At 44.7% G+C, this 19,073-nt stretch overlaps 1 protein-coding gene across 1 annotated transcript in view; it reads right to left on the bottom strand.

Moving 5' to 3' along the window:
• Positions 1-19,073, bottom strand: part of LOC136645831 (dual specificity calcium/calmodulin-dependent 3',5'-cyclic nucleotide phosphodiesterase 1A-like) — a 58,809-nt gene that overhangs the window by 8,592 nt on the left and 31,144 nt on the right. Inside the window, exons 10-11 of the mRNA XM_066622253.1 lie at positions 17,060-17,141; positions 12,385-12,508 (exon numbers count right to left, since the gene is read on the bottom strand). Coding sequence (XP_066478350.1) covers positions 12,385-12,508; positions 17,060-17,141 — 206 coding nt within the window. The remainder of the gene's footprint in view (positions 1-12,384; positions 12,509-17,059; positions 17,142-19,073) is intronic.

The following is a 19,073-nucleotide window of genomic DNA, read 5'->3' as shown; positions in this document are numbered from 1 at the left end:
CCACCTGCTAGCAGGTCCTTTTAATTCCTGCTTTATGTTTGAGCATGTAGATTTTGGATTGTGTTTCCCCACCTTTATCAACAAAGTAACAATTGCCAGGCTCCTTTCCTTGCCCCATCCATTCATTCACAGAAGTTTGCCTCTATTAAATGTTGAATGGGTTTTAGTTCTTCTGAGTTCTGGTTTCACTGAGGCTTATACTATAACTACTCACAATTACTGAAATTAGGGCAAAAAATGTCAATTACCATTCCATAATGAAAAAATCTCCATGTCATTCTGAGGTAGATTTGTCATTATACAGCCAACATTAGGTGGTTGCTGGCCACCATCTTGGCCAGTAGTGGTAGGCGGTTGCTTGGCACCATCTTGGCCAGTAGTGGTAGGTTGTTTGCTTGCTAGCTGGGCCTGAGAATCATCTGGTATAACTTCCTCAATGATTACATCATCACTTTCATTAGGACCTAGAGGTTTTGATTTTGGAACCATGGCTCTCATCTCTTGTATGTTTGCATCTACACTCTGACCAGCAGCTTTTCTCCAGGAACTTTCGTTATCTACCAATTCCTCTATAAAACAAACATGGAAAAAGAGGAGCATGTTAGCTAAGTTGCCTTGAATGTAAAACATTGCTACTAGCACTTAGATTAGTACAATATATTCTAGAGGAACATTCTTGGTAAAAATTAAAAACGTACATTTTGTGCATCAGTAGGAATTCTCTAAAACCAGTAATCGCCAAACATTTCAGTATGAAGGCCACATTGTGTATTTTACACATTTTTACTGGCTGAAAATCAGTTTTATAAAGGAATGAATGAAATTTAAATGAGTAAAATAAGTTTTACTTGGGATCTTTTTATAATTAGCATATGATTCAGAACAAAAGAGAAATGTGACAAATTACAAAAAACAGTGCCAAACTGACAAATTATATATAATGAGTAAAAATATCAAACATTAGCACTTGCTCTGAGAAAAAAACAAGTTGCTGCGAACCAGATAAAGGTTTGTCATGGGCTGGATGTGGCCCCCAGGCCACAATTTGGTGACCACTGCTGTAAACCAAGGGTATCTAACATAAGGCTAGCAGGTCAGATACGGCCCATGGAACCTCTTTATCCAACCCACATAAAATGAACTCTCCTAATGCTGCCCTTTAAAGCAGCACTGCTTCTGCTGAGGTTTTGGAAGGTACAGATGGAAGGAGACCTCAGAAGGCAAGGAATGCTGTGGGGGAAGAGTCAGGCCAAAAGGTGTGATGGTGCTGAGGCGTTGGGAGAGCCCAATTATCATGCAGGCCACCCTTTCAGCAGCACCCCTTCTTCCAGGACATCACTTTGCAAGGCACCTGAGCTGTGAAGTTATGCCTCGGCAGAAGCAGTGTGGCTGAAAGGGCAGCACATGTGATAATGGAGGTCTCCCAGATCTTGAAAATGTGATCAAGATTTGCATATTTTATCTTCTGTCATTTGTAACTGAGTGCCAATACGAGAACGAAGTGCTTATTTCTGGCACTGATTAATGATGTCACTTCTGCTTAATGATGTCACTTCTGGCCCTCAGCAGGCACCATGAGTGCTGTTCAGCCAGCTGTATGAAACAAGTTTGACACACCAGCTCTAAATCATCTCTTAAAAAAATTCAAAATAAGAACTATAAATATCCAGATAGCTGTTTGTTTGCATGTCTAGAATTTTATGCTGGTGCTTATAAAGTTAAAACATTTATAAATCCCTGTGAATTTGTGATTTAAAACTCTTAAATTATAAATGATCATACTTAACATATGTAAAGCAATTTTTGAGCATATAAAAAGCTTTACGTGTATTATCCCAATGCTATTGTTACAATAACTGCATAAGGTTAAGTAAATGTTGTACCTATATCATAGTTCAAGCTGAAAGCCACCTAGTGAGATCATGGTAGATGTGAAATTAAGACAAGGTGAGTCCTCCTTATTTACAGCTGTCAGCCCAATCCTATCGTCAGCAGACACCAGCACAGAAGCCACTGGGTGTCATAAAAGTGCCATAAATAGCTTTTCAACACCTGGATAAGCAGCCTTGGCAGGAAGGCCTGTGCCACTAGTGCCAAATTCAGAGGAACCACTGCTGGCACTGGTGAGTATGGCACTGAATGACAGAGGGGAGGATGGCGGAAGAGTGGTATGGAGTGTTTTGGGGTGGGGGAGGGAGCGGGAATGGTGGAGGAGGCCTTTCATCATATCCTAACCCCTGTCCTAGGTCTGAAAGCTCTACATGGGGCTTCTCAGACTTCTGCCAGTGATTTAGCTGGTGTAGATCTGAGATGCCCCATTGGGCAGGCTGGGGCTTGGCATGGGGTAAGGGGAAAAAAAGTTCCAGCACTGGATACTGCATAGGCCATACGGCCCCACTGCAACAGTGCTGGTTAGGATTGGGCTGTCAGTCTCTTAGTCACACACTGCAGCAGCTCTCGGCTCTGGACCATAAGCACACCCAAACTAGATGTGATGACAGATATACAGGAATGCATCCTTGTTTCTTTAAAATGTTTGTAAATAGCAGCTCTTGGGTGGGGGTCAATTGGAACTGTGGCATAGGGATTCCCCATGCCATTCTCCCAATGAAATCACTCTCCCTCCAATCCAGCTGTGAATTGTCCAGAAAAGAAAAAAACATATGCATGAACAGTTTTCCTAGCTGAGCAAATAACAGCTAGGGGGACAGATTTCCAGTAGGAATATTGTACAGAAGAAAATGATGAACGCTGCAGCCCCAAACACAGTGCCTTGAACCACAGCCCTAAACTGGATCAGTCCCCACCCAACAACTGCTATTTACAAAGTGTTGAAAGTGATGGAGATGTATACATGCATCTGTCATCATGTCCAGTTTGGCCCTCTGAATAAGGGCCATACTAGATGGGCAAGCCAATGGGAGGAGATTTAATTCTTCCTCCCTCCCCACACCATTTTACTGCCTCTCTGAAGCAGTAATTTGCCTTGGAATAGCAATTTTAATGAGAAGCGATTGCCTTCCCCACTATAGCGTACTGTGATTAAAACACCAAGTACTTGCAATCACACTGGAGAAACATGACCACTGGCTGTAACCATCCACAGTGTTGGGCAAGAAAGGCCTATGCATTGCAGCTCTCTCTCCTCCCCCAGCCCAGCCACAAGCATACATGCAGCATGAAAGTATGGTCCCACTTCAGGAACTTACAGCCAATCCTAACTAGCACTGGCTTAGCAGGGCCACATGGCCTCCACTGTATCCAGTGCTCATTGGGAGCAGGCTGGAAGTCTTCTCAGGGTAAGGGGATATTTTCCCCCTTACTCTGAGTAATGCTCCAGCCTGCCCAAAGGGGTTCCTTGGATATGCATCAGCTAATTCACTGGTACAAGTCCAAGCAACCCCGTGTAGGATATTCAGACCCAGGAGGGAGGATAGGATATTTTAGAGGCATGCTCTGTCAATCCTGCTCCCTCCTGGACTTGATCCACCCCCTTCCTCCTTCCTCCTCCCAGAAACGCCCCTCACTCCCTCCATTCCATTCATCTACCACCCCTTTGCTGCCCAGCACTTCACTCACTTCCTCTGGTGGCCAATCTTCTGGATGCAGCTTCTACTAGGCAGTACAAGCTTCCCCACCCCCACCCCCACTTGCTCTCTGTATGCTTTATGGCTTAATGATGTCAATGAATGAATAATGAAACAAACGTGCTACCTCTGGGGGCTGGGGTATAGGCCCTCAGTTTGGCTGTACTTGTCGTAAGAGGTGACTGAACAACCACCAGGTAGATGGGACTCGTCAGCCTGAGAAGGCAGCTCATCTGAGAGAAGGAAAACTCTGATCCCAAACCTCCACTGCCTTGTGGCTACATCCAGTTATGGAAAAGGCTTCAGGAGTCAACCTCGAGGCAAAATCTAGAGCCAGAGTTCCTGAGGCAGTTCATGGCTGAACACAGTCATGTTCTGACAACTCCTGTGACGCCACTGGAACCAACCGTATTGGCATCTGCCTTTCCATTGGACCATTTCAGCGATGTGGAGAAGGGGGGATTTGCTGCATGGGTAACAATCTATCCTCCATATCTACTTTACCCAGGCTTCGCGAACTGGAGAGGACTCTGTTCCAGAATCACTATTCAGAGCATGATACCATAGTCTTCCAAGACTGAAGGATGCTAACTACAGCTCTATGGCACATTTGTGACACCCTTGGCTGACTCAGCATCCCCTGCACCAGCCAAAGACAAGATTAAGATTGCTCTGCCAGTTTTTCTATGAACTAATACGCATTTTGTATTAGTTTGATTGATTGATTTTTATTATGTAAACTGCTTTGTGAACTACTCTGGTTGGAAGTACTTCTCCTCTTCCTCCTCATAATTTGGGACAGATAAGTAGGTCTAGATTTTTGTACTAAATTTTTCTACAAATTTGTAAACAGAAGATGCCAAATTATGTTGTCATAATGTAAACTATACATATTTACTAAATTGTTGCCACTGCAGAATCTGAGGTTTTACAGAATTTGGAGTTTGTTGCCTGGGATAGGTGTAATGGTAGGGTAAGGATGCATGAAGAATTTGGGGTGGGGAGATATTTATTTGATATTCATGAAGGAAGGAACAGGTAGCTCTGCAGTGACCAGATGTCCCAGGTCCTCACCAATAAACACATTCATTTTGTTTCTAATACCACAAATAATATCACAGATCTGTGGTTCTCAAACATTTTAGCAGTGGGACCCACTTTTTAGAATGACAATCTGCCAGAACCCACAGGAAGTGATTAACCTGGAAATGATGTCATGGCAGGAAGTGACATCATCAAGCAGGGTGGTTCAGCAGTGGAACAGATTGCCAAGGGAAGTCATGGATTCTCCCTTACTGGACATCTTCAAGCAGAGGCTCAACAAGCACCTGTTGGAGATGCTCTTGAGGATTTCCTGCTACAGATAGGGGATTGGACTAGAGTACCTATTAGATCCCTTTCATAATTCATGACAAAATAAATCAAGTAAATCAGAAGTTTACAGTAAGTATAAGTTTAAAAACTTATTAAAAACAAAGAAGAAGCCTCCCAAGCAGTTGCTGATGTTAAAAAAAAAAATTCCCCAAACATCCCAAAGGCTGCAATCCTGTACATAATTACCTAGGAGTAAGCTCCATGACCATCATTGTTAAAAACATATAGAAATTAAAAGTACAGATCTGTAACATTTCCCTAAATGCAGACACATACCATGGTAGCACCAATTTTCATATATTAAAAATAAAATACACATTGAAATGAATGGGAACCCATCTGAAATGGGCTTGTGACCCACATACTTGGTTCTAACCCACAGTTTGAGAAACACTGCCATAGATAAAGATTAGAGACTTTCATTTTCTTTACCATTTTTTTTTGGGGGGGGGGGAAATAATGCTGTCAATGTAGATCCTCTATATAGGTATGTAAGGAGATTCTGTGCTAAATACCTTATAGCCCAATCCTATCCACACTTTCCTGGGAGTAAGTCCCATTGACTCTAATGGGACTTACTTCTGAGTAGACATGCCTAGGATTGGGGTCTAAGTATGCAGTGTTGCTGCATCCATGTGAATTTTTAAGAACATAAGAACAGCCCCACTGGATCAGGCCATAGGCCCATCTAGTCCAGCTTCCTCTATCTCACAGTGGCCTGCCAAATGCCTCAAGGAGCATCCAAGACAACTAGACATGCATCCTGGTGCCCTCCCTTGCATCTGGCATTCTGACATAGCCCATTTCTAAAATCAGGAGGTTGCACATACCCATTATGGCTTGTAACCCGTAATGGATTTTTTCTCCAGAAACTTATCCAATCCCCTTTTAAAGGCATCTAGGCCAGATGCCATCACCACATCCTGCGGCAAGGAGTTCCACAGACCAACCACACGCTGAGTAAAGAAATAGTTTCTTTTGTCTGTTCTAACTCTCCCAACACTCAATTTTAGTGGATGTCCCCTGGTTCTTGTGTTATGTGAGAGTGTAAAGGGCATCTCTCTATCCACTCTATCCTTCCCATACATAATTTTGTATGTCTCAATCATGTCCCCCCTCAGGTGTCTCTTTTCTAGGTTGAAGAGGCCCAAATGCCATAGCCTTTCCTCATAAGGAAGGTGCCCCAGCCCAGTAATCATCTTAGTCGCTCTCTTTTGCACCTTTTCCATTTCTGCTGTATCCTTTTTGAGATGTGGTGACCAGAACTGGACACAATACTCCAGGTGTGGTCTTACCATCAATTTGTACAACAGCATTATATTAGCCATTTTGTTCTCAATACCTTTTCGAATGATTTCAAGCATAGAATTGGCCTTCTTTACAGATCCGAAGTTTTTGGGAAAAAACAGAGTGCCTTTCAAGAGCTCGAGAAAGGCAGTTGCTGGCTGGCCACTCCCCTCCCAGTGGGGCTGTTCTTATGTTCAAAGTCTCGTTGAAACATCAATGCCGTAGCCTTTCCTCATAAGGAAGGTGCCCCAGCCCAGCAATCATCTTAGTCGCTCTCTTTTGCACCTTTTCCATTTCCACTATATCCTTTTTGAGATGTGGTGACCAGAACTGGACACAATACTCCAGGTGTGGCCTTACCATCGATTTGTACAACAGCATTATAATATTAGCTGTTTTGTTCTCAATAATGATCCCAAGCATAGAATTGGCCTTCTTTACTTCCTTGTAGCTACACTAAAACATTCAATTTGATTCATGTTGAAATATATTTAGTTATAATTAACTGAGCTTGGATGCGTTTTTGAGCATTACAGAAAGAATGGAACTACAAAGTATAGAAAGATTATTGGAGGATTACCGTATGATTCTGTGACTTCCATGACATCAGAATCCTGTTGTGCCTGCAACAGTTCGGATGAATCTGCATTGTAAACTAAGAAGTTGACATCCGATGGTGCAAATGCTGTCTTGTCACAACGCTGGCGGTTGTAAGCTGTAGGACTTTGTGCAGCAACACAGTGTCTTTTGGAGTGTGCTGAACAGTGTTTCTCCTGTGATGCTTTCTGGATTTTCCCTCCCTCTGCTTTACATTTACTTACTTGATCTTTAGCCTTGTTACTTTCTTTTCCTGGCGATTCTAGAAAGAGGTGAATACGAGGATAACATCTCTAAAGACAAGTCTTGTAACAAACACAATGAAGAGACTGACAGCAGACTGGGAGCCCAGTCCGACTTTCCAGCACTGATGCAGCCACAATGCAGCCTCAAGGTAAGGGAACAAATATCCCCCTATCTTGAGGGGGCCTCCATGACTGCTCCCCCACTCTAAGATGCAGTGTATGCCCCATTGGCATGGCTGCATTGGTGCTGGAAAGCTGGTTAGGATTGGACCCTAACATGAAAAGGATAAGACATTCATGGTTGCATAAGCTTTTGTGGGCTCAAGCCCACTTTTTCAGATGTATGATAATGAAAAGGATGGATATGTATGTACAGAGGAGAAAGTTGCAGGGGGGCAGATAGACTGTTTTGCAAGCTGAAATTAAACAATGGACACATTACAGAAATCAAAGATACCATTTACTCAAGTGCATCAAGGGGCCGCCATGGCAATGAAGTGGGCAAAGTGAACAACTCAAGTGTCAAATGGGTATACAGCAGTGTTCTGCATTCAAACACCTACTTCTGCAGCTGACACATCTCACCTCTACTGACCCCCCTCTGCACAACCCCCATCACTAGTCGCAGTGGCTGCAGAAACTGGTGCTCCAGCTACTACTGCCAATCCTCTCTGCAAGTCCCACTTGCTCTGCCTGGAAAAGCGAGGAGGGTAAGAGCAGGGATGAGCACAATGGGGAGAAGCAGAGGGAACTGGTGGACTTAAAATATTGCTGTTCTAGCCTGGCAGTGCCACTTTAATCTTCCTTTCTTCATTCTACTGCTGACTTCTATGTTTTTAAAAAGCAGAGTGGACTGGGATGGGAGTGAGGAGGAAGAGCAGTGGTGACAATCAGACAGGCTAAAGAATGCTTATTTGGGAGAGAAGCTTCAGGGGATGCAGTCCGCAGCAGGTGCACTTAGTACACCTGGGGTCAAAACTCATGGCACCACCTTGGCTGGATGCACACTGTAACAGGGCTGAGTGCATCCAGAGACTCTGCTCCAGTGCGTATGACTCAACTCTCCCAGATCCTTATGTACTACTTATAGAAGCATGTTCGAGCTTCATCTTGCTATACTGTGAAACCTGTTTCCATCAGCAGCAGTGAGTCTGAAGTCACGTTCAGATTAAATTTGTTTCCTGTTCTGACACCCAGGAAGTTAGTTTCTTCGTAAGACAGCCCCTCATGTATAGACTATAGCAATAATAAACTAAATAAATAAATCTAGATTTAGATTATGATGATGCACTTTGGACAACAGTCTCGATATGAAGCTGAAGTGGCAAGTATACTGACTATTCTTTATAGAGTGAACTGTTCCTATACTATTTTTATAGAAAGAAAACACGACTATGAAGATATTTTTCTTCTGGGAATAAAAATAAATTGGTGGATACCATTATAAAGGATAAAATTATTAATTAAATCAAATTAAATAATTAATTAAATGATTCCGCCTATCTAGGCTCTGGCACAGTTCATCTGCCAGTGTCAGGGAGGCCATCTCTGCCCCAAAGTCAGATTGAAAGGGGTACAGATAATCAGACTCATCTCAGTCTGTACCATAGCTCACTTGGGAGGAAGCATTCGTGAAGAATCCCCAGACACTCTGGGTATAGCATTCAACAGCAGTTGGGAAAACAAACGTTCCATACTGACATTGCAGACAGAGCTGTATCTGTGTGATGACAGCAAGCATTTGACAAGGACCAATGAGACAAGGAAGTGCAGAAACTACAGCAAACAGCTTACATGGGTCAGCACCAGGACTTTCCTGGTAGCCCAGTATGTGGTTCTAACACTGGAAATCAGTTCTCATTTTTAGGATGAAAAGGCCTGAATGTGTGAGCCATGCAATAAATGAAAGAGTGAACCCACCTTAAAAATCCCATATGAATAAATAGAAAATACAAAACAGTAGGATAAAGTGAAAATCTGCATTAAGACTTCAGGAGTAATTATTTTAGTATTACAATTGGTCCTAGGTATCCATGGGGATCTGAGGATGAACACACACATACACCCTGCAAATACCAATTCCATGGATACAGAGGACCCTCAGAGGACCTCCCAGATGTAACCAAAAGTAACTTTAGGAGGCTTCCAGGAGACCTTCTGAAGTGCAGGGAGGCTGCACACAATCTCCTTGTACCTCAGAAGGCCGACCAGAGCTTTCAGAAAGGCACCTCTGATTCAGTGAAAAACCAGAAGTGCCTCTCTGAAAACTCCAGCAGCCTTCTGAGGCATGGGAAAATTGTGTGCTGCCTCCCTGCGCCTCAGAAGACCTCTAGCAAACAACTTCTGGTCATGTCCAGGAGGTCCTCAGAGGCTCTTCACCAAGGGCTTGCAATCCACATTGAGGCAAATCGCAAAACTGTGGATAGTGAGGGTGGTCTCACTATCATTCATCACACCTTCTCTTATGGTCTCTTTCCACCTTTTTCTGTTTGCTTCAATTTCCTTCATCAAGTTGTCCTTAAACAGTGGTATATCTAAGATGATTAAAGTGTGTCTTTCTGTGCAGGTCCCACTCTCCTCTATGGGACTGTTTTCAAGGCGTTTATCCTGACCTTTTCTTTCCTCTAAAGAATTCTGCCTAAAAAAAAAAAGAAAGAAAATTGAAAGAAAATGTAGGCTAAAACTGTTTAAGTTTGTAAATGAGTAAACTTATTTGGATGTGTGAATAGATAAATCACATTGAAAGTTAGCAAGAAATTTGAACAAAACAAAGCATTACCATGTGAAATATATCAAAATACAGATGTGCCCCTGTATCCGCAGGGGTTTTGTTCTGGAATCCCCATGGATTTGTGAATCCACGGATACAGGGGACACTTCACCCCATCCTCCAGAGTGGGCCACTGTGAGATACAGGAATCTGGACTAGGAATCTGGGCCTTTGGCCTGATCCAGCAGGGCTCTTCTTATGTTCTTATGCTCAGAGGCAAGAGGAGCACAGCTCCCTTTGCCTCTGGAGAGTATTCTGAGGCCTGCAGAGGCCATGTGCGTCTGTCCGCTGCCTCTTTGGGCCTCTGAATGAAGACTTAAAGCCAAAAAAATGTGACTTCCGATTCTTCATCAAAACCAGAAGTGACATTTAAAAATGCCTTATAAAAGGGCTCCCGAACCCAGGCTTGTGGGCCATTTGTGGCCCCCTGGGATCCCCAATCCGGAGCCCCTAGGGAGCCCCTGGTCTCCAAGGAGCCTCTGGCCCACTGGAAACTTGCAGGAGCCCTCACTGACCCAACACAGCTGCTCTTTGCAGGGACAGCGAAGAAAAGGCTAAGCACTCACAGGAGAGCTCTGCAGAAGCCCCACCCATCTGCAACACTCCCATTAGGTTGGGGAGCCTGCAGCTGAGTCCAGGAACTGGCTGGGGGTGAGAAGTTGTGGGTCTGTTTGTACTGCTTGAGTTTGGTTTGGGGGGATGGGGGCGGGCACCAAGCAGGAACAGTGGGTCTGTTTGTGCTGCTTGAGTATGCTTGGTGTCAGCTCCCTGTCTGGTGGTGTTCCTTTGCTGCACCTTGTGGGGAGGGGGGGGGAGTAAAAACATGCTCTTGCATGAGCCCAGGCTGACTTCTCTTAAGTTTGTTCTGTACTTTTCCCTGGGAGGAGGTGTGTTAGATGCCTCAGGAGTTATAATAACACCCCCTCTTTTCTGGATCTCATGTGTATTATAAAGAAGCTCATTATAAAGAAGCTCTTTATAATTCATTCTTTTGTATAAGTTCCCTCTCTAATATATTCATTTATGTAAATTTATTCAATGTAAATTTCCTGGGCGCCCAACACAGTGTCAGAGAGATGATGTGGTCCTCCTGCCAAAAAGTTTGGACACCTCTTCCTTATAAGTAAGGGCAGTTTAAAATGGTAAAAAGGAAATAACGCTGCTATAATGTGAAATTGGGCTTATAAAATGCATTATCCTGCTCAATTAATGAAATAACACTGACATGTACCTAAAGTGGCTGTGGAGCATCTGCTTTCACTGGCTGTAGAGTTTTCTGAGCATGCTCAGAAGCTACCAAGTAAAATGCAGGGAGCCCTATAGAACGTGAAACTCAGCGCAATACCACCAAAATGGTCCCAGTCTGATGAATGCAGGCCCCTAAAACACTTGAGAAGGAAGTCCCTCCCTCCAAGCTGATAAATGTATTGAATCCTATGGAAAGCAAAACCGAGCTACATGTTCATGTTGACTAATGACTAAGCAAATGGTTAATGGTTCCTTGCTATGTTGGTGTGTTTTTTCCCTGCACTTTAAAACCAGTTTGTTTCCATAGCAATTCAATGCTATATTCAATTCTGTTGGTTCAAGTTGCTATCTTCTTAATGTTTTAATTTTAGCTGCCTTAAGTGCCCTTCATTGGATTGAAAGGCGGGATATAAATTCTATAAATAAAATAAAAATAATTTTTTTTGTTTGGCAGCATTTGTCCCAGCACACACCTGGGTAGTCCCCACAATTCCTGTGCCTCGTTTTTTTCAGGGTCTGGAGTTGCCAACCCTTCAAGACTGACTTGGAATCTCTAGACATCAGTATCAATGTCCAGGTGGCTCCTGAAAGCAATTCTGGAGATGTTAACATGGCTTCCAGCATTTTCAACATGACATCATATTGGAAAAATTCACATGTGCTATGGGTAGTGTCTGCTATACCTCTTCAGAGGTATTTCTTCAATCAGAGCTAGCAACCCTATCAGAGACCAACAAAAGCAATATATTGAAAATAAGGCTAGCTCAGGGCTTTTCTGACTGGGGTATCGTGATGCCCCAGCCTGTGGGCCCTGGCCTCTGCCCTATTAAGGGACAGGGGCAGCCAGGAGGCAGGGAGGAGGCAGCGGCACAATCCCCAGGATTGTGCCACTCAGGGGGCTGCAAGGGCTTGGGTGCATTTACCTGAGCCTCCTGCAGCCTCCCAGGGGTGTGAGGAGCCCTGCACGAGCTTCTGTAGGGCTCCCCCCAGCCTCAGAAGTGAAAGTAGAGCGATTGTTCCACTTTCACTTTTGAAGCTTCGGGGAGCCCTGAAGAAGGTTGCACAGGACTCCCTGCACCCCTGGGAGGCTGCAGGAGGCTCTGGTAAGTGCAGTCAAGCCCCTGCAACCCCCTAAGCAGCACAATTGTGCTGTTGCCTTCCCCCAGCCTCTGCTGCCTCCACCCCACCCCCACAAGGACTTAGAGCAGTTTTCAAATTCCTGGAGAGTTTGAAAACAGCAGGGCTAGCTTGAAAAAAGTAGATAAAAGTGTCCTACCTAGATGCTCTAGAGGAATAAAAACATCCAGATTTAGAAGCCTCGTTTTTAAGAAAAGCAACAATTTTCTCCACCACTTCAAGGAGAAGAGCAAATGCTGGCTGTACAATGATATCAATAAAGGCTGCAAAGAAAAAAATGCGTACACTACGTTTAAATTTCTGAATGTAGATGAAGAGACTGCACAAACCAAAGTTCGTGGAACTGTTCTTGGGAGTACGTCTGAGTGCCTGACTTGTGACACAAAATGCAAACCAGTCCCTCTGAAAATGGCTTCAATCTTCCAATCTACTAAGAATCTATAATCTTCAATCTCCCAGTGAAACTAATTCAGGATTTCTCCAGTCTAGGCTAGAGGTACATTAATGTTAGCTTCAGGTTGCTTAAGGCTCTGGGGCAAAGCACACTGCACAGGAACCCCAAGACATCCTCACCAATCTGCTGATGGCACACTGCATGCTACTACTGCCTCTGCTACTGACAGAAGGGCCAGGTGTGCCCTTTGATGAATGTCAGCCCTCAGCCAATGTCTAAGGGGGCCAACTCCTGTCACCAACCTGAGGTACACAAGCATTACAGTGGCATTTTCCATAGCAAACTAAGAAGTGTTGATGACATACATGTGTATACCTGTTAATGTATCTCTGGGAACTTTGATTGGGCAGGGACTTCCACCATGCATATTGGTGTTGAAAGGAATGTTTGTCCACATTTTGTATGGTTACTGCAGGTCTAGCAGCAGTCTGTGTTACCTACAGCACTCAAGTTTGCTGTCAACTGTGGAGCTGCCTCTAGTGACTTGCAATTAGCAACCAAACTCCAGCTCAGCTTTAGAGTGGGTGAGAGCAAAGACAGCAATGATGAAGATAGGAATACCTTTACATTATTCAACACTTCTGGGGGAAAATGCCACTCCTCACTGCTTTTGTAATGTGTGTACTTCCTTGAGAAAGGTCCCTTGGGGCTCACACACATTGGGAATAAAATATTTCAATATGTTTTTCATTCATGACAATCAATTTCTAATGCTTCTGAGATATTCCTGGGCTTTTGTTTGTTTTTGTGTTTATTTTTGAGTAATGGGAGAGAGGGTATTGCAAAAATAAAGGATTGGGAGAAGGCACTTCAAAAGACTGGCTCCCTTACAATTTTTTGCTTCAGGAAGGTCCAGATATGAACATCGGGGAAGGGGGTCACTTTACCCATGCCCAGAATTCTTGATCTGAACTGGAAGCTCATTACCATGAAGAAGAAAAAAAGAGGTTAAAAAGAGGATAATGCAAATTTATTTCCCTATATCTGTATGTGGCTGCAATCCTAACCACACTTTCCTGAGAGTAAGCCCTATTGAACAAAATAGGACTTACTTCTAAGTAGATCTGGTTAGGATTGTGCCCTGCGTGTCCAGATTTTGTGACACATGCTGGAGCCATTCAAGCTCACTGAGGAAAGAACAAGCAGCACTCCTTTCTGAACAGTGAGCTGTTGATCCAGGCTGAGGAGAGAGACTGAACAGCAAAGATCCTAGGACTTTTTATGTAGGAGACAGGGAGAAGTGTGTCTCCTTTGTGCACTGCTCTCTCATTTTCCTTCTCACATACAGTAGGAGGGGTGGACATGTGCCATAATAATCAGGAGCATTGAGATCCTAGAGGCAATGGTAGACAGTGCCACTGACACAGGTCCCAGAATGTATGTGAATGGCCTCTGATGGTCCTTCTTTCAACAGTGAGCACAGATACCAGAGTTCTTACTAGATCAGACCATTATTTTAAATGCACATTTTGTATTGGCAACCTTCAGTCTCGAAAGACTATGGTATCGCGCTCTGAAAGGTGGTTCTGGCACAGCGTCTAGTGTGGCTGAAAAGGCCAATCCGGGAGTGACAATCCCTTCCACACCGGGAGCAAGTGCAGTCTGTCCCTGGTCTGTCTCCCTGGCTATGGGCCTTCCTTCTTTGCCTCTTAGCCTCAGACTGTTGGCAAAGTGTCTCTTCGAACTGGGAAAGGCCATGCTGCACAGCCTGCCTCCAAGCGGGCCACTCAGAGGCCAGGGTTTCCCACTTGTTGAGGTCCATCCCTAAGGCCTTCAGATCCCTCTTGCAGATGTCCTTGTATCGCAGCTGTGGTCTACCTGTAGGGCGCTTTCCTTGCACGAGTTCTCCATAGAGGAGATCCTTTGGGATCCGGCCATCATCCATTCTCACGACATGACCAAGCCAACGCAGGCATCTCTGTTTCAGCAGTGAATACATGCTAGGGATTCCAGCACGTTCCAGGACTGTGTTGTTTGGAACTTTGTCCTGCCAGGTGATGCCGAGGATGCGTCGGAGGCAGCGCATGTGGAAAGCGCTCAGTTTCCTCTCCTGTTGTGAGCGAAGAGTCCATGACTCGCTGCAGTACAGAAGTGTACTCAGGACGCAAGCTCTGTAGACCTGGATCTTGGTATGTTCCGTCAGCTTCTTGTTGGACCAGACTCTCTTTGTGAGTCTGGAAAACGTGGTAGCTGCTTTACCGATGCGCTTGTTTAGCTCGGTATCGAGAGAATGAGTGTCGGAGATCGTTGAGCCAAGGTACACAAAGTCATGGACAACCTCCAGTTCATGCTCAGAGATTGTAATGCAGGGAGGTGAGTCCACATCCTGAACCATGACCTGTGTTTTCTTCAGGCTGATTGTCAGTCCAAAATCTTGGCAGGCCTTGCTAAAATGATCCATGAGCTGCTGGAGATCTTTGGCAGAGTGGGTAGTGACAGCTGCATCGTCGGCAAAGAGGAAGTCACGCAGACATTTCAGCTGGACTTTGGATTTTGCTCTCAGTCTGGAGAGGTTGAAGAGCTTTCCGTCTGATCTGGTCCGGAGATAGATGCCTTCTGTTGCAGTTCCAAAGGCCTGCTTCAGCAGGACAGCGAAGAAAATCCCAAACAAGGTTGGTGCAAGAACACAGCCCTGCTTCACTCCGCTTCGGATGTCAAAAGGGTCTGATGTGGAGCCATCGAAGACAACAGTGCCCTTCATGTCCTTGTGGAAAGATCTGATGATGCTGAGGAGCCTGGGTGGACATCCAATCTTGGGGAGAATCTTGAAGAGGCCGTCTCTGCTGACCAGGTCGAAAGCCTTTGTGAGATCTATGAAGGCTATAAAGAGTGGCTGTCGTTGTTCCCTGCATTTCTCCTGCAGTTGTCTAAGGGAGAATACCATATCAGTGGTGGACCTGTTGGCTCGGAATCCACACTGCGATTCTGGATAGATGCTCTCTGCAAGTACCTGGAGCCTCTTTAGTACAACTCGGGCAAACAGCTTTCCTACAACGCTAAGGAGAGAGATGCCACGGTAGTTGTTGCAGTCACCCCTGTCACCTTTGTTCTTGTACAGCGTGATGATGTTTGCATCCCTCATGTCTTGAGGTACTCCACCTTCTCTCCAGCAGAGACAGAGGATTTCATGCAGCTCAGTGACGATGATCTCTTTGCAGCATTTTAGGACTTCAGCAGGGATGCTGTCTTTTCCAGGTGCCTTGCCAAAGGCAAGGGAGTCCAGGGCCACGTGAAGTTCTTCTAGGGTTGGTTCACTGTCAAGCTCTTCCAGCACAGGCAGGCACTCAATGTTGTTCAGTGCTTCTTCGGTGACTACATTTTCTCTGGAATATAGCTCAGAGTAGTGCTGCACCCAGCGTTCCGTCTGCTGTGCCCGATCCTGGATGACCTCGCCTGTGGCAGACTTCAGAGGGGCAATTTTCCTCTGTGTTGGACCTAGGGCCTGCTTGATACCATCATACATCCCCTTGATGTTGCCCGTGTCAGCTGCTATCTGTATCTCGGAACAGAGCTGGAGCCAGTAGTCCAGCAAGTTATAATGAAAGCTGAGTTCTTTGTTACACTTCTCTCTGGTCTTGCTGCTCATGGACTGTCTGGGGCTCTCTGCCCTCATCATCTTTGTATTAATAGCTCTTTCCTCATAATCTAGCAATGCCTCTTGAAGAGATTACACAGGCCTACAAAATTGAGGGTCAGAAAATTTTCTCCCACAATTTATGGTGGTTTGATATGAATTTGGGGTGCCGATTCCAAAAATGGCACCCGTTTTGCTCTATCACGTCTAGTTTTGGAGATACAGTATAGCCTCATTAGTGAATCAGTCACCATACAACCAACAGGGAACAGTGTCTGAAGGCTATTTGTCCTACATGTATGACATTCATGCATGCCATACTGCCATGTCTGGCTATAAATACAAATGAGATGCTAGAAACACAAGAAGTTTACAGAAAGATACTTTTAAAAGAAAGGGAGGGGGAGAGTAGAATGGCTCAGGCTCACCAGTCTCCAGTTTTCTCCCCATTTTCTCCTTCCCTGCCCTTCAGCTTTTTAAAATGAGGCAGGTGAAGAAAAGGAGCAGCAGTAAGACAAAGAGGTAAAGTGATTTGAAGGGGGAGATTAGAGGGGTGGAGAGACTGGAAGGAGCATAGGAATGATCAGATGGTTACAGCAGGGGAAATTAGTGTGACATGCTTTGTGTTTTGGGGGCAGCACCTGGGCCTCATTATCTCAAGCACCTGAATCAATCTTCCTATTCCAAAACAGACAAAGACTCTGGAGGGATGTGTGAAGAAAGGAACCCATGTTGTACCAGGCCCTGATAAATTATCCTTGGTCACTGCTCTTCAGTGAACATTACCTATTTGACATTCAGCAATATTGGTAGTCTTGCGATCACAAAGTGTAGAAACTGTAATTCCTAATTCAGCTTCCTTGTCTCCCTGTGGGGGTAGAGTGGAGAGAATACATAGTCACATTACACAGGCTGCCCAGTGACAGAGAAATTAAGTTCACTTCTGATATTTAAAAAACAGTTTAAAATAAAACAGCATTGGTTTTCAAATTATCTTTCTGTTACAGAAGAAAAAGCCCTCTGGTGTTTCTGAGTACAGTACAGGTGTGCACCACTTAACAACTGTTTGTTTAATGACAGATCGCATATATGATGGTTGTCAAAGCACAATAAAGATACCCTTAATGAGGCAATTGCGTCTCCCATAGCCTGCAGCAGAATGTTTACACAACAGATAGGCTCATAATACAATGAAGAGGCAATCAGTCTCCAGTAGCCTGTGCAGCCAGCTATTATCTGGCAGGGGGATCTGTTTACACAACAGAGGCACAAGACTGAATGTTCACTTAATGACCTAATCGCGTAACAACAGAGATAGGCAAACGTATCCCATTGTTAAGTGGCACACACCTGTATGTAAATTGTGTCTGAATTCACATCTCTAAGTGTTTCCAAGAAGAAGGAAACAACTAAGGGCCAAACCAGACATGACGCATAGCATCCATGATTAGAATCACCAGCATTTCTTTAAAAATTGACAATTAGCACTCCTAGGCAGCTGTTAGAGAAGAAGCATTTGGGGAGAAGCTGTTTAACCCTTTCTTGCCATTCTGTTTACAGCAAAAGTTGTAAATGACAAAAACATGAACTATATCTATATGCATGAGTAATCAAAAGTAAGTACTACCACTGGTGTCGCGAAGGGAGTGTGGGCAGTGCGGGCCGCACTGGGTGATGCGTCGGGGGGTGATGCGCCCTGGAGGGAGGATGAGCTTCAGGAGCAACCCCATCATCCCATACACCGTTGGATGCGGAATGTCCAGCGGAATGCAATGCAAAAAACAGAATATAAATAGCTCCTTTCCTTCAAAAGTTATGGCCAAAAAACCAGAAGGAAAAAATGCATGGATCCCTATGGAAAGTAAAAGTGAGCCGTATCGCGTGTTTACTCGTGAGTAGGCATACTTGCCATAGTTCATCAGAAAGGGCAGGCTGAGAGGAATCCAACAACACCAGAATGGTCCCGATCCAATGAATGCAGCCCCCCAAAAACACCCGAGAAGTTCCCTCCCAGCAGCAAGTCTGAACCTGAATCGAAGCCACATGGCTGTGTTTACTCATGAGTAGGCAAACTTCCCTTAGTTTGTCATAAAGGGCAAGCAGAGAGGACTCCAAGGACATCAGAATGGTCCTGATCCAAGGAATGCAGCCCCCAAAACACTTGAGAAGGAAGTCCCTCCCTCCTGCAGTCTATTGAGCTCTATGGAAAGCAAACTCAGCCACATAGTTGTGTTTACTTGCAAGTAGGCAGATGTGCTTTATTTTTTGGTCAGGCCAGGCAAAGGGGAATGTGAGGCTTGATGATGTCATCATTTGCTTGATGTCATCATTTGCTTGATGATGTCACTTCTGGCCATGACATCACTTCCAATGGGTCCTGGACAGATTGTCATTCTAAAAAGTGGGTCCCGGTGCTAAAAGTTTGAGAACTGCTGCAATAAGGTGTTAGTAAGTTGACATGGGGTTCGTGTGTGTGAGACTCTACAAGTTTTCAAAATCACTAAAATCAGAATTTTGAGGAATAAGACCATCATGTTATATATCAATCAATGCGTAGAATGCAATGAAACAAACCACATTGAAATATCTGTTTTCTATCAAAAGGTACAGCCAAAAACCAGTGGGGGTGGGGCGATGGTATATCACCACACCCACCACCTGGGGGTTGCCCCGCCCACTGCATGGGGTGACGCGCAGGCCTCCAGCACTGGGTGACACGAATCCTAGTGATGCCACTGTGTTTCAATGAGACTTTGAACATAAGAACAGCCCCGCTGGGAGGGGAGGGGCCAGCCAGCAA

Source organism: Tiliqua scincoides, chromosome 1 (assembly GCF_035046505.1).
Source record: "Tiliqua scincoides isolate rTilSci1 chromosome 1, rTilSci1.hap2, whole genome shotgun sequence".
Lineage (NCBI taxonomy): Eukaryota > Metazoa > Chordata > Lepidosauria > Squamata > Scincidae > Tiliqua > Tiliqua scincoides.
The sequence above is the reverse complement of the archived record's forward strand: the minus strand, read 5'-3'. Positions and strand labels throughout refer to the sequence as shown.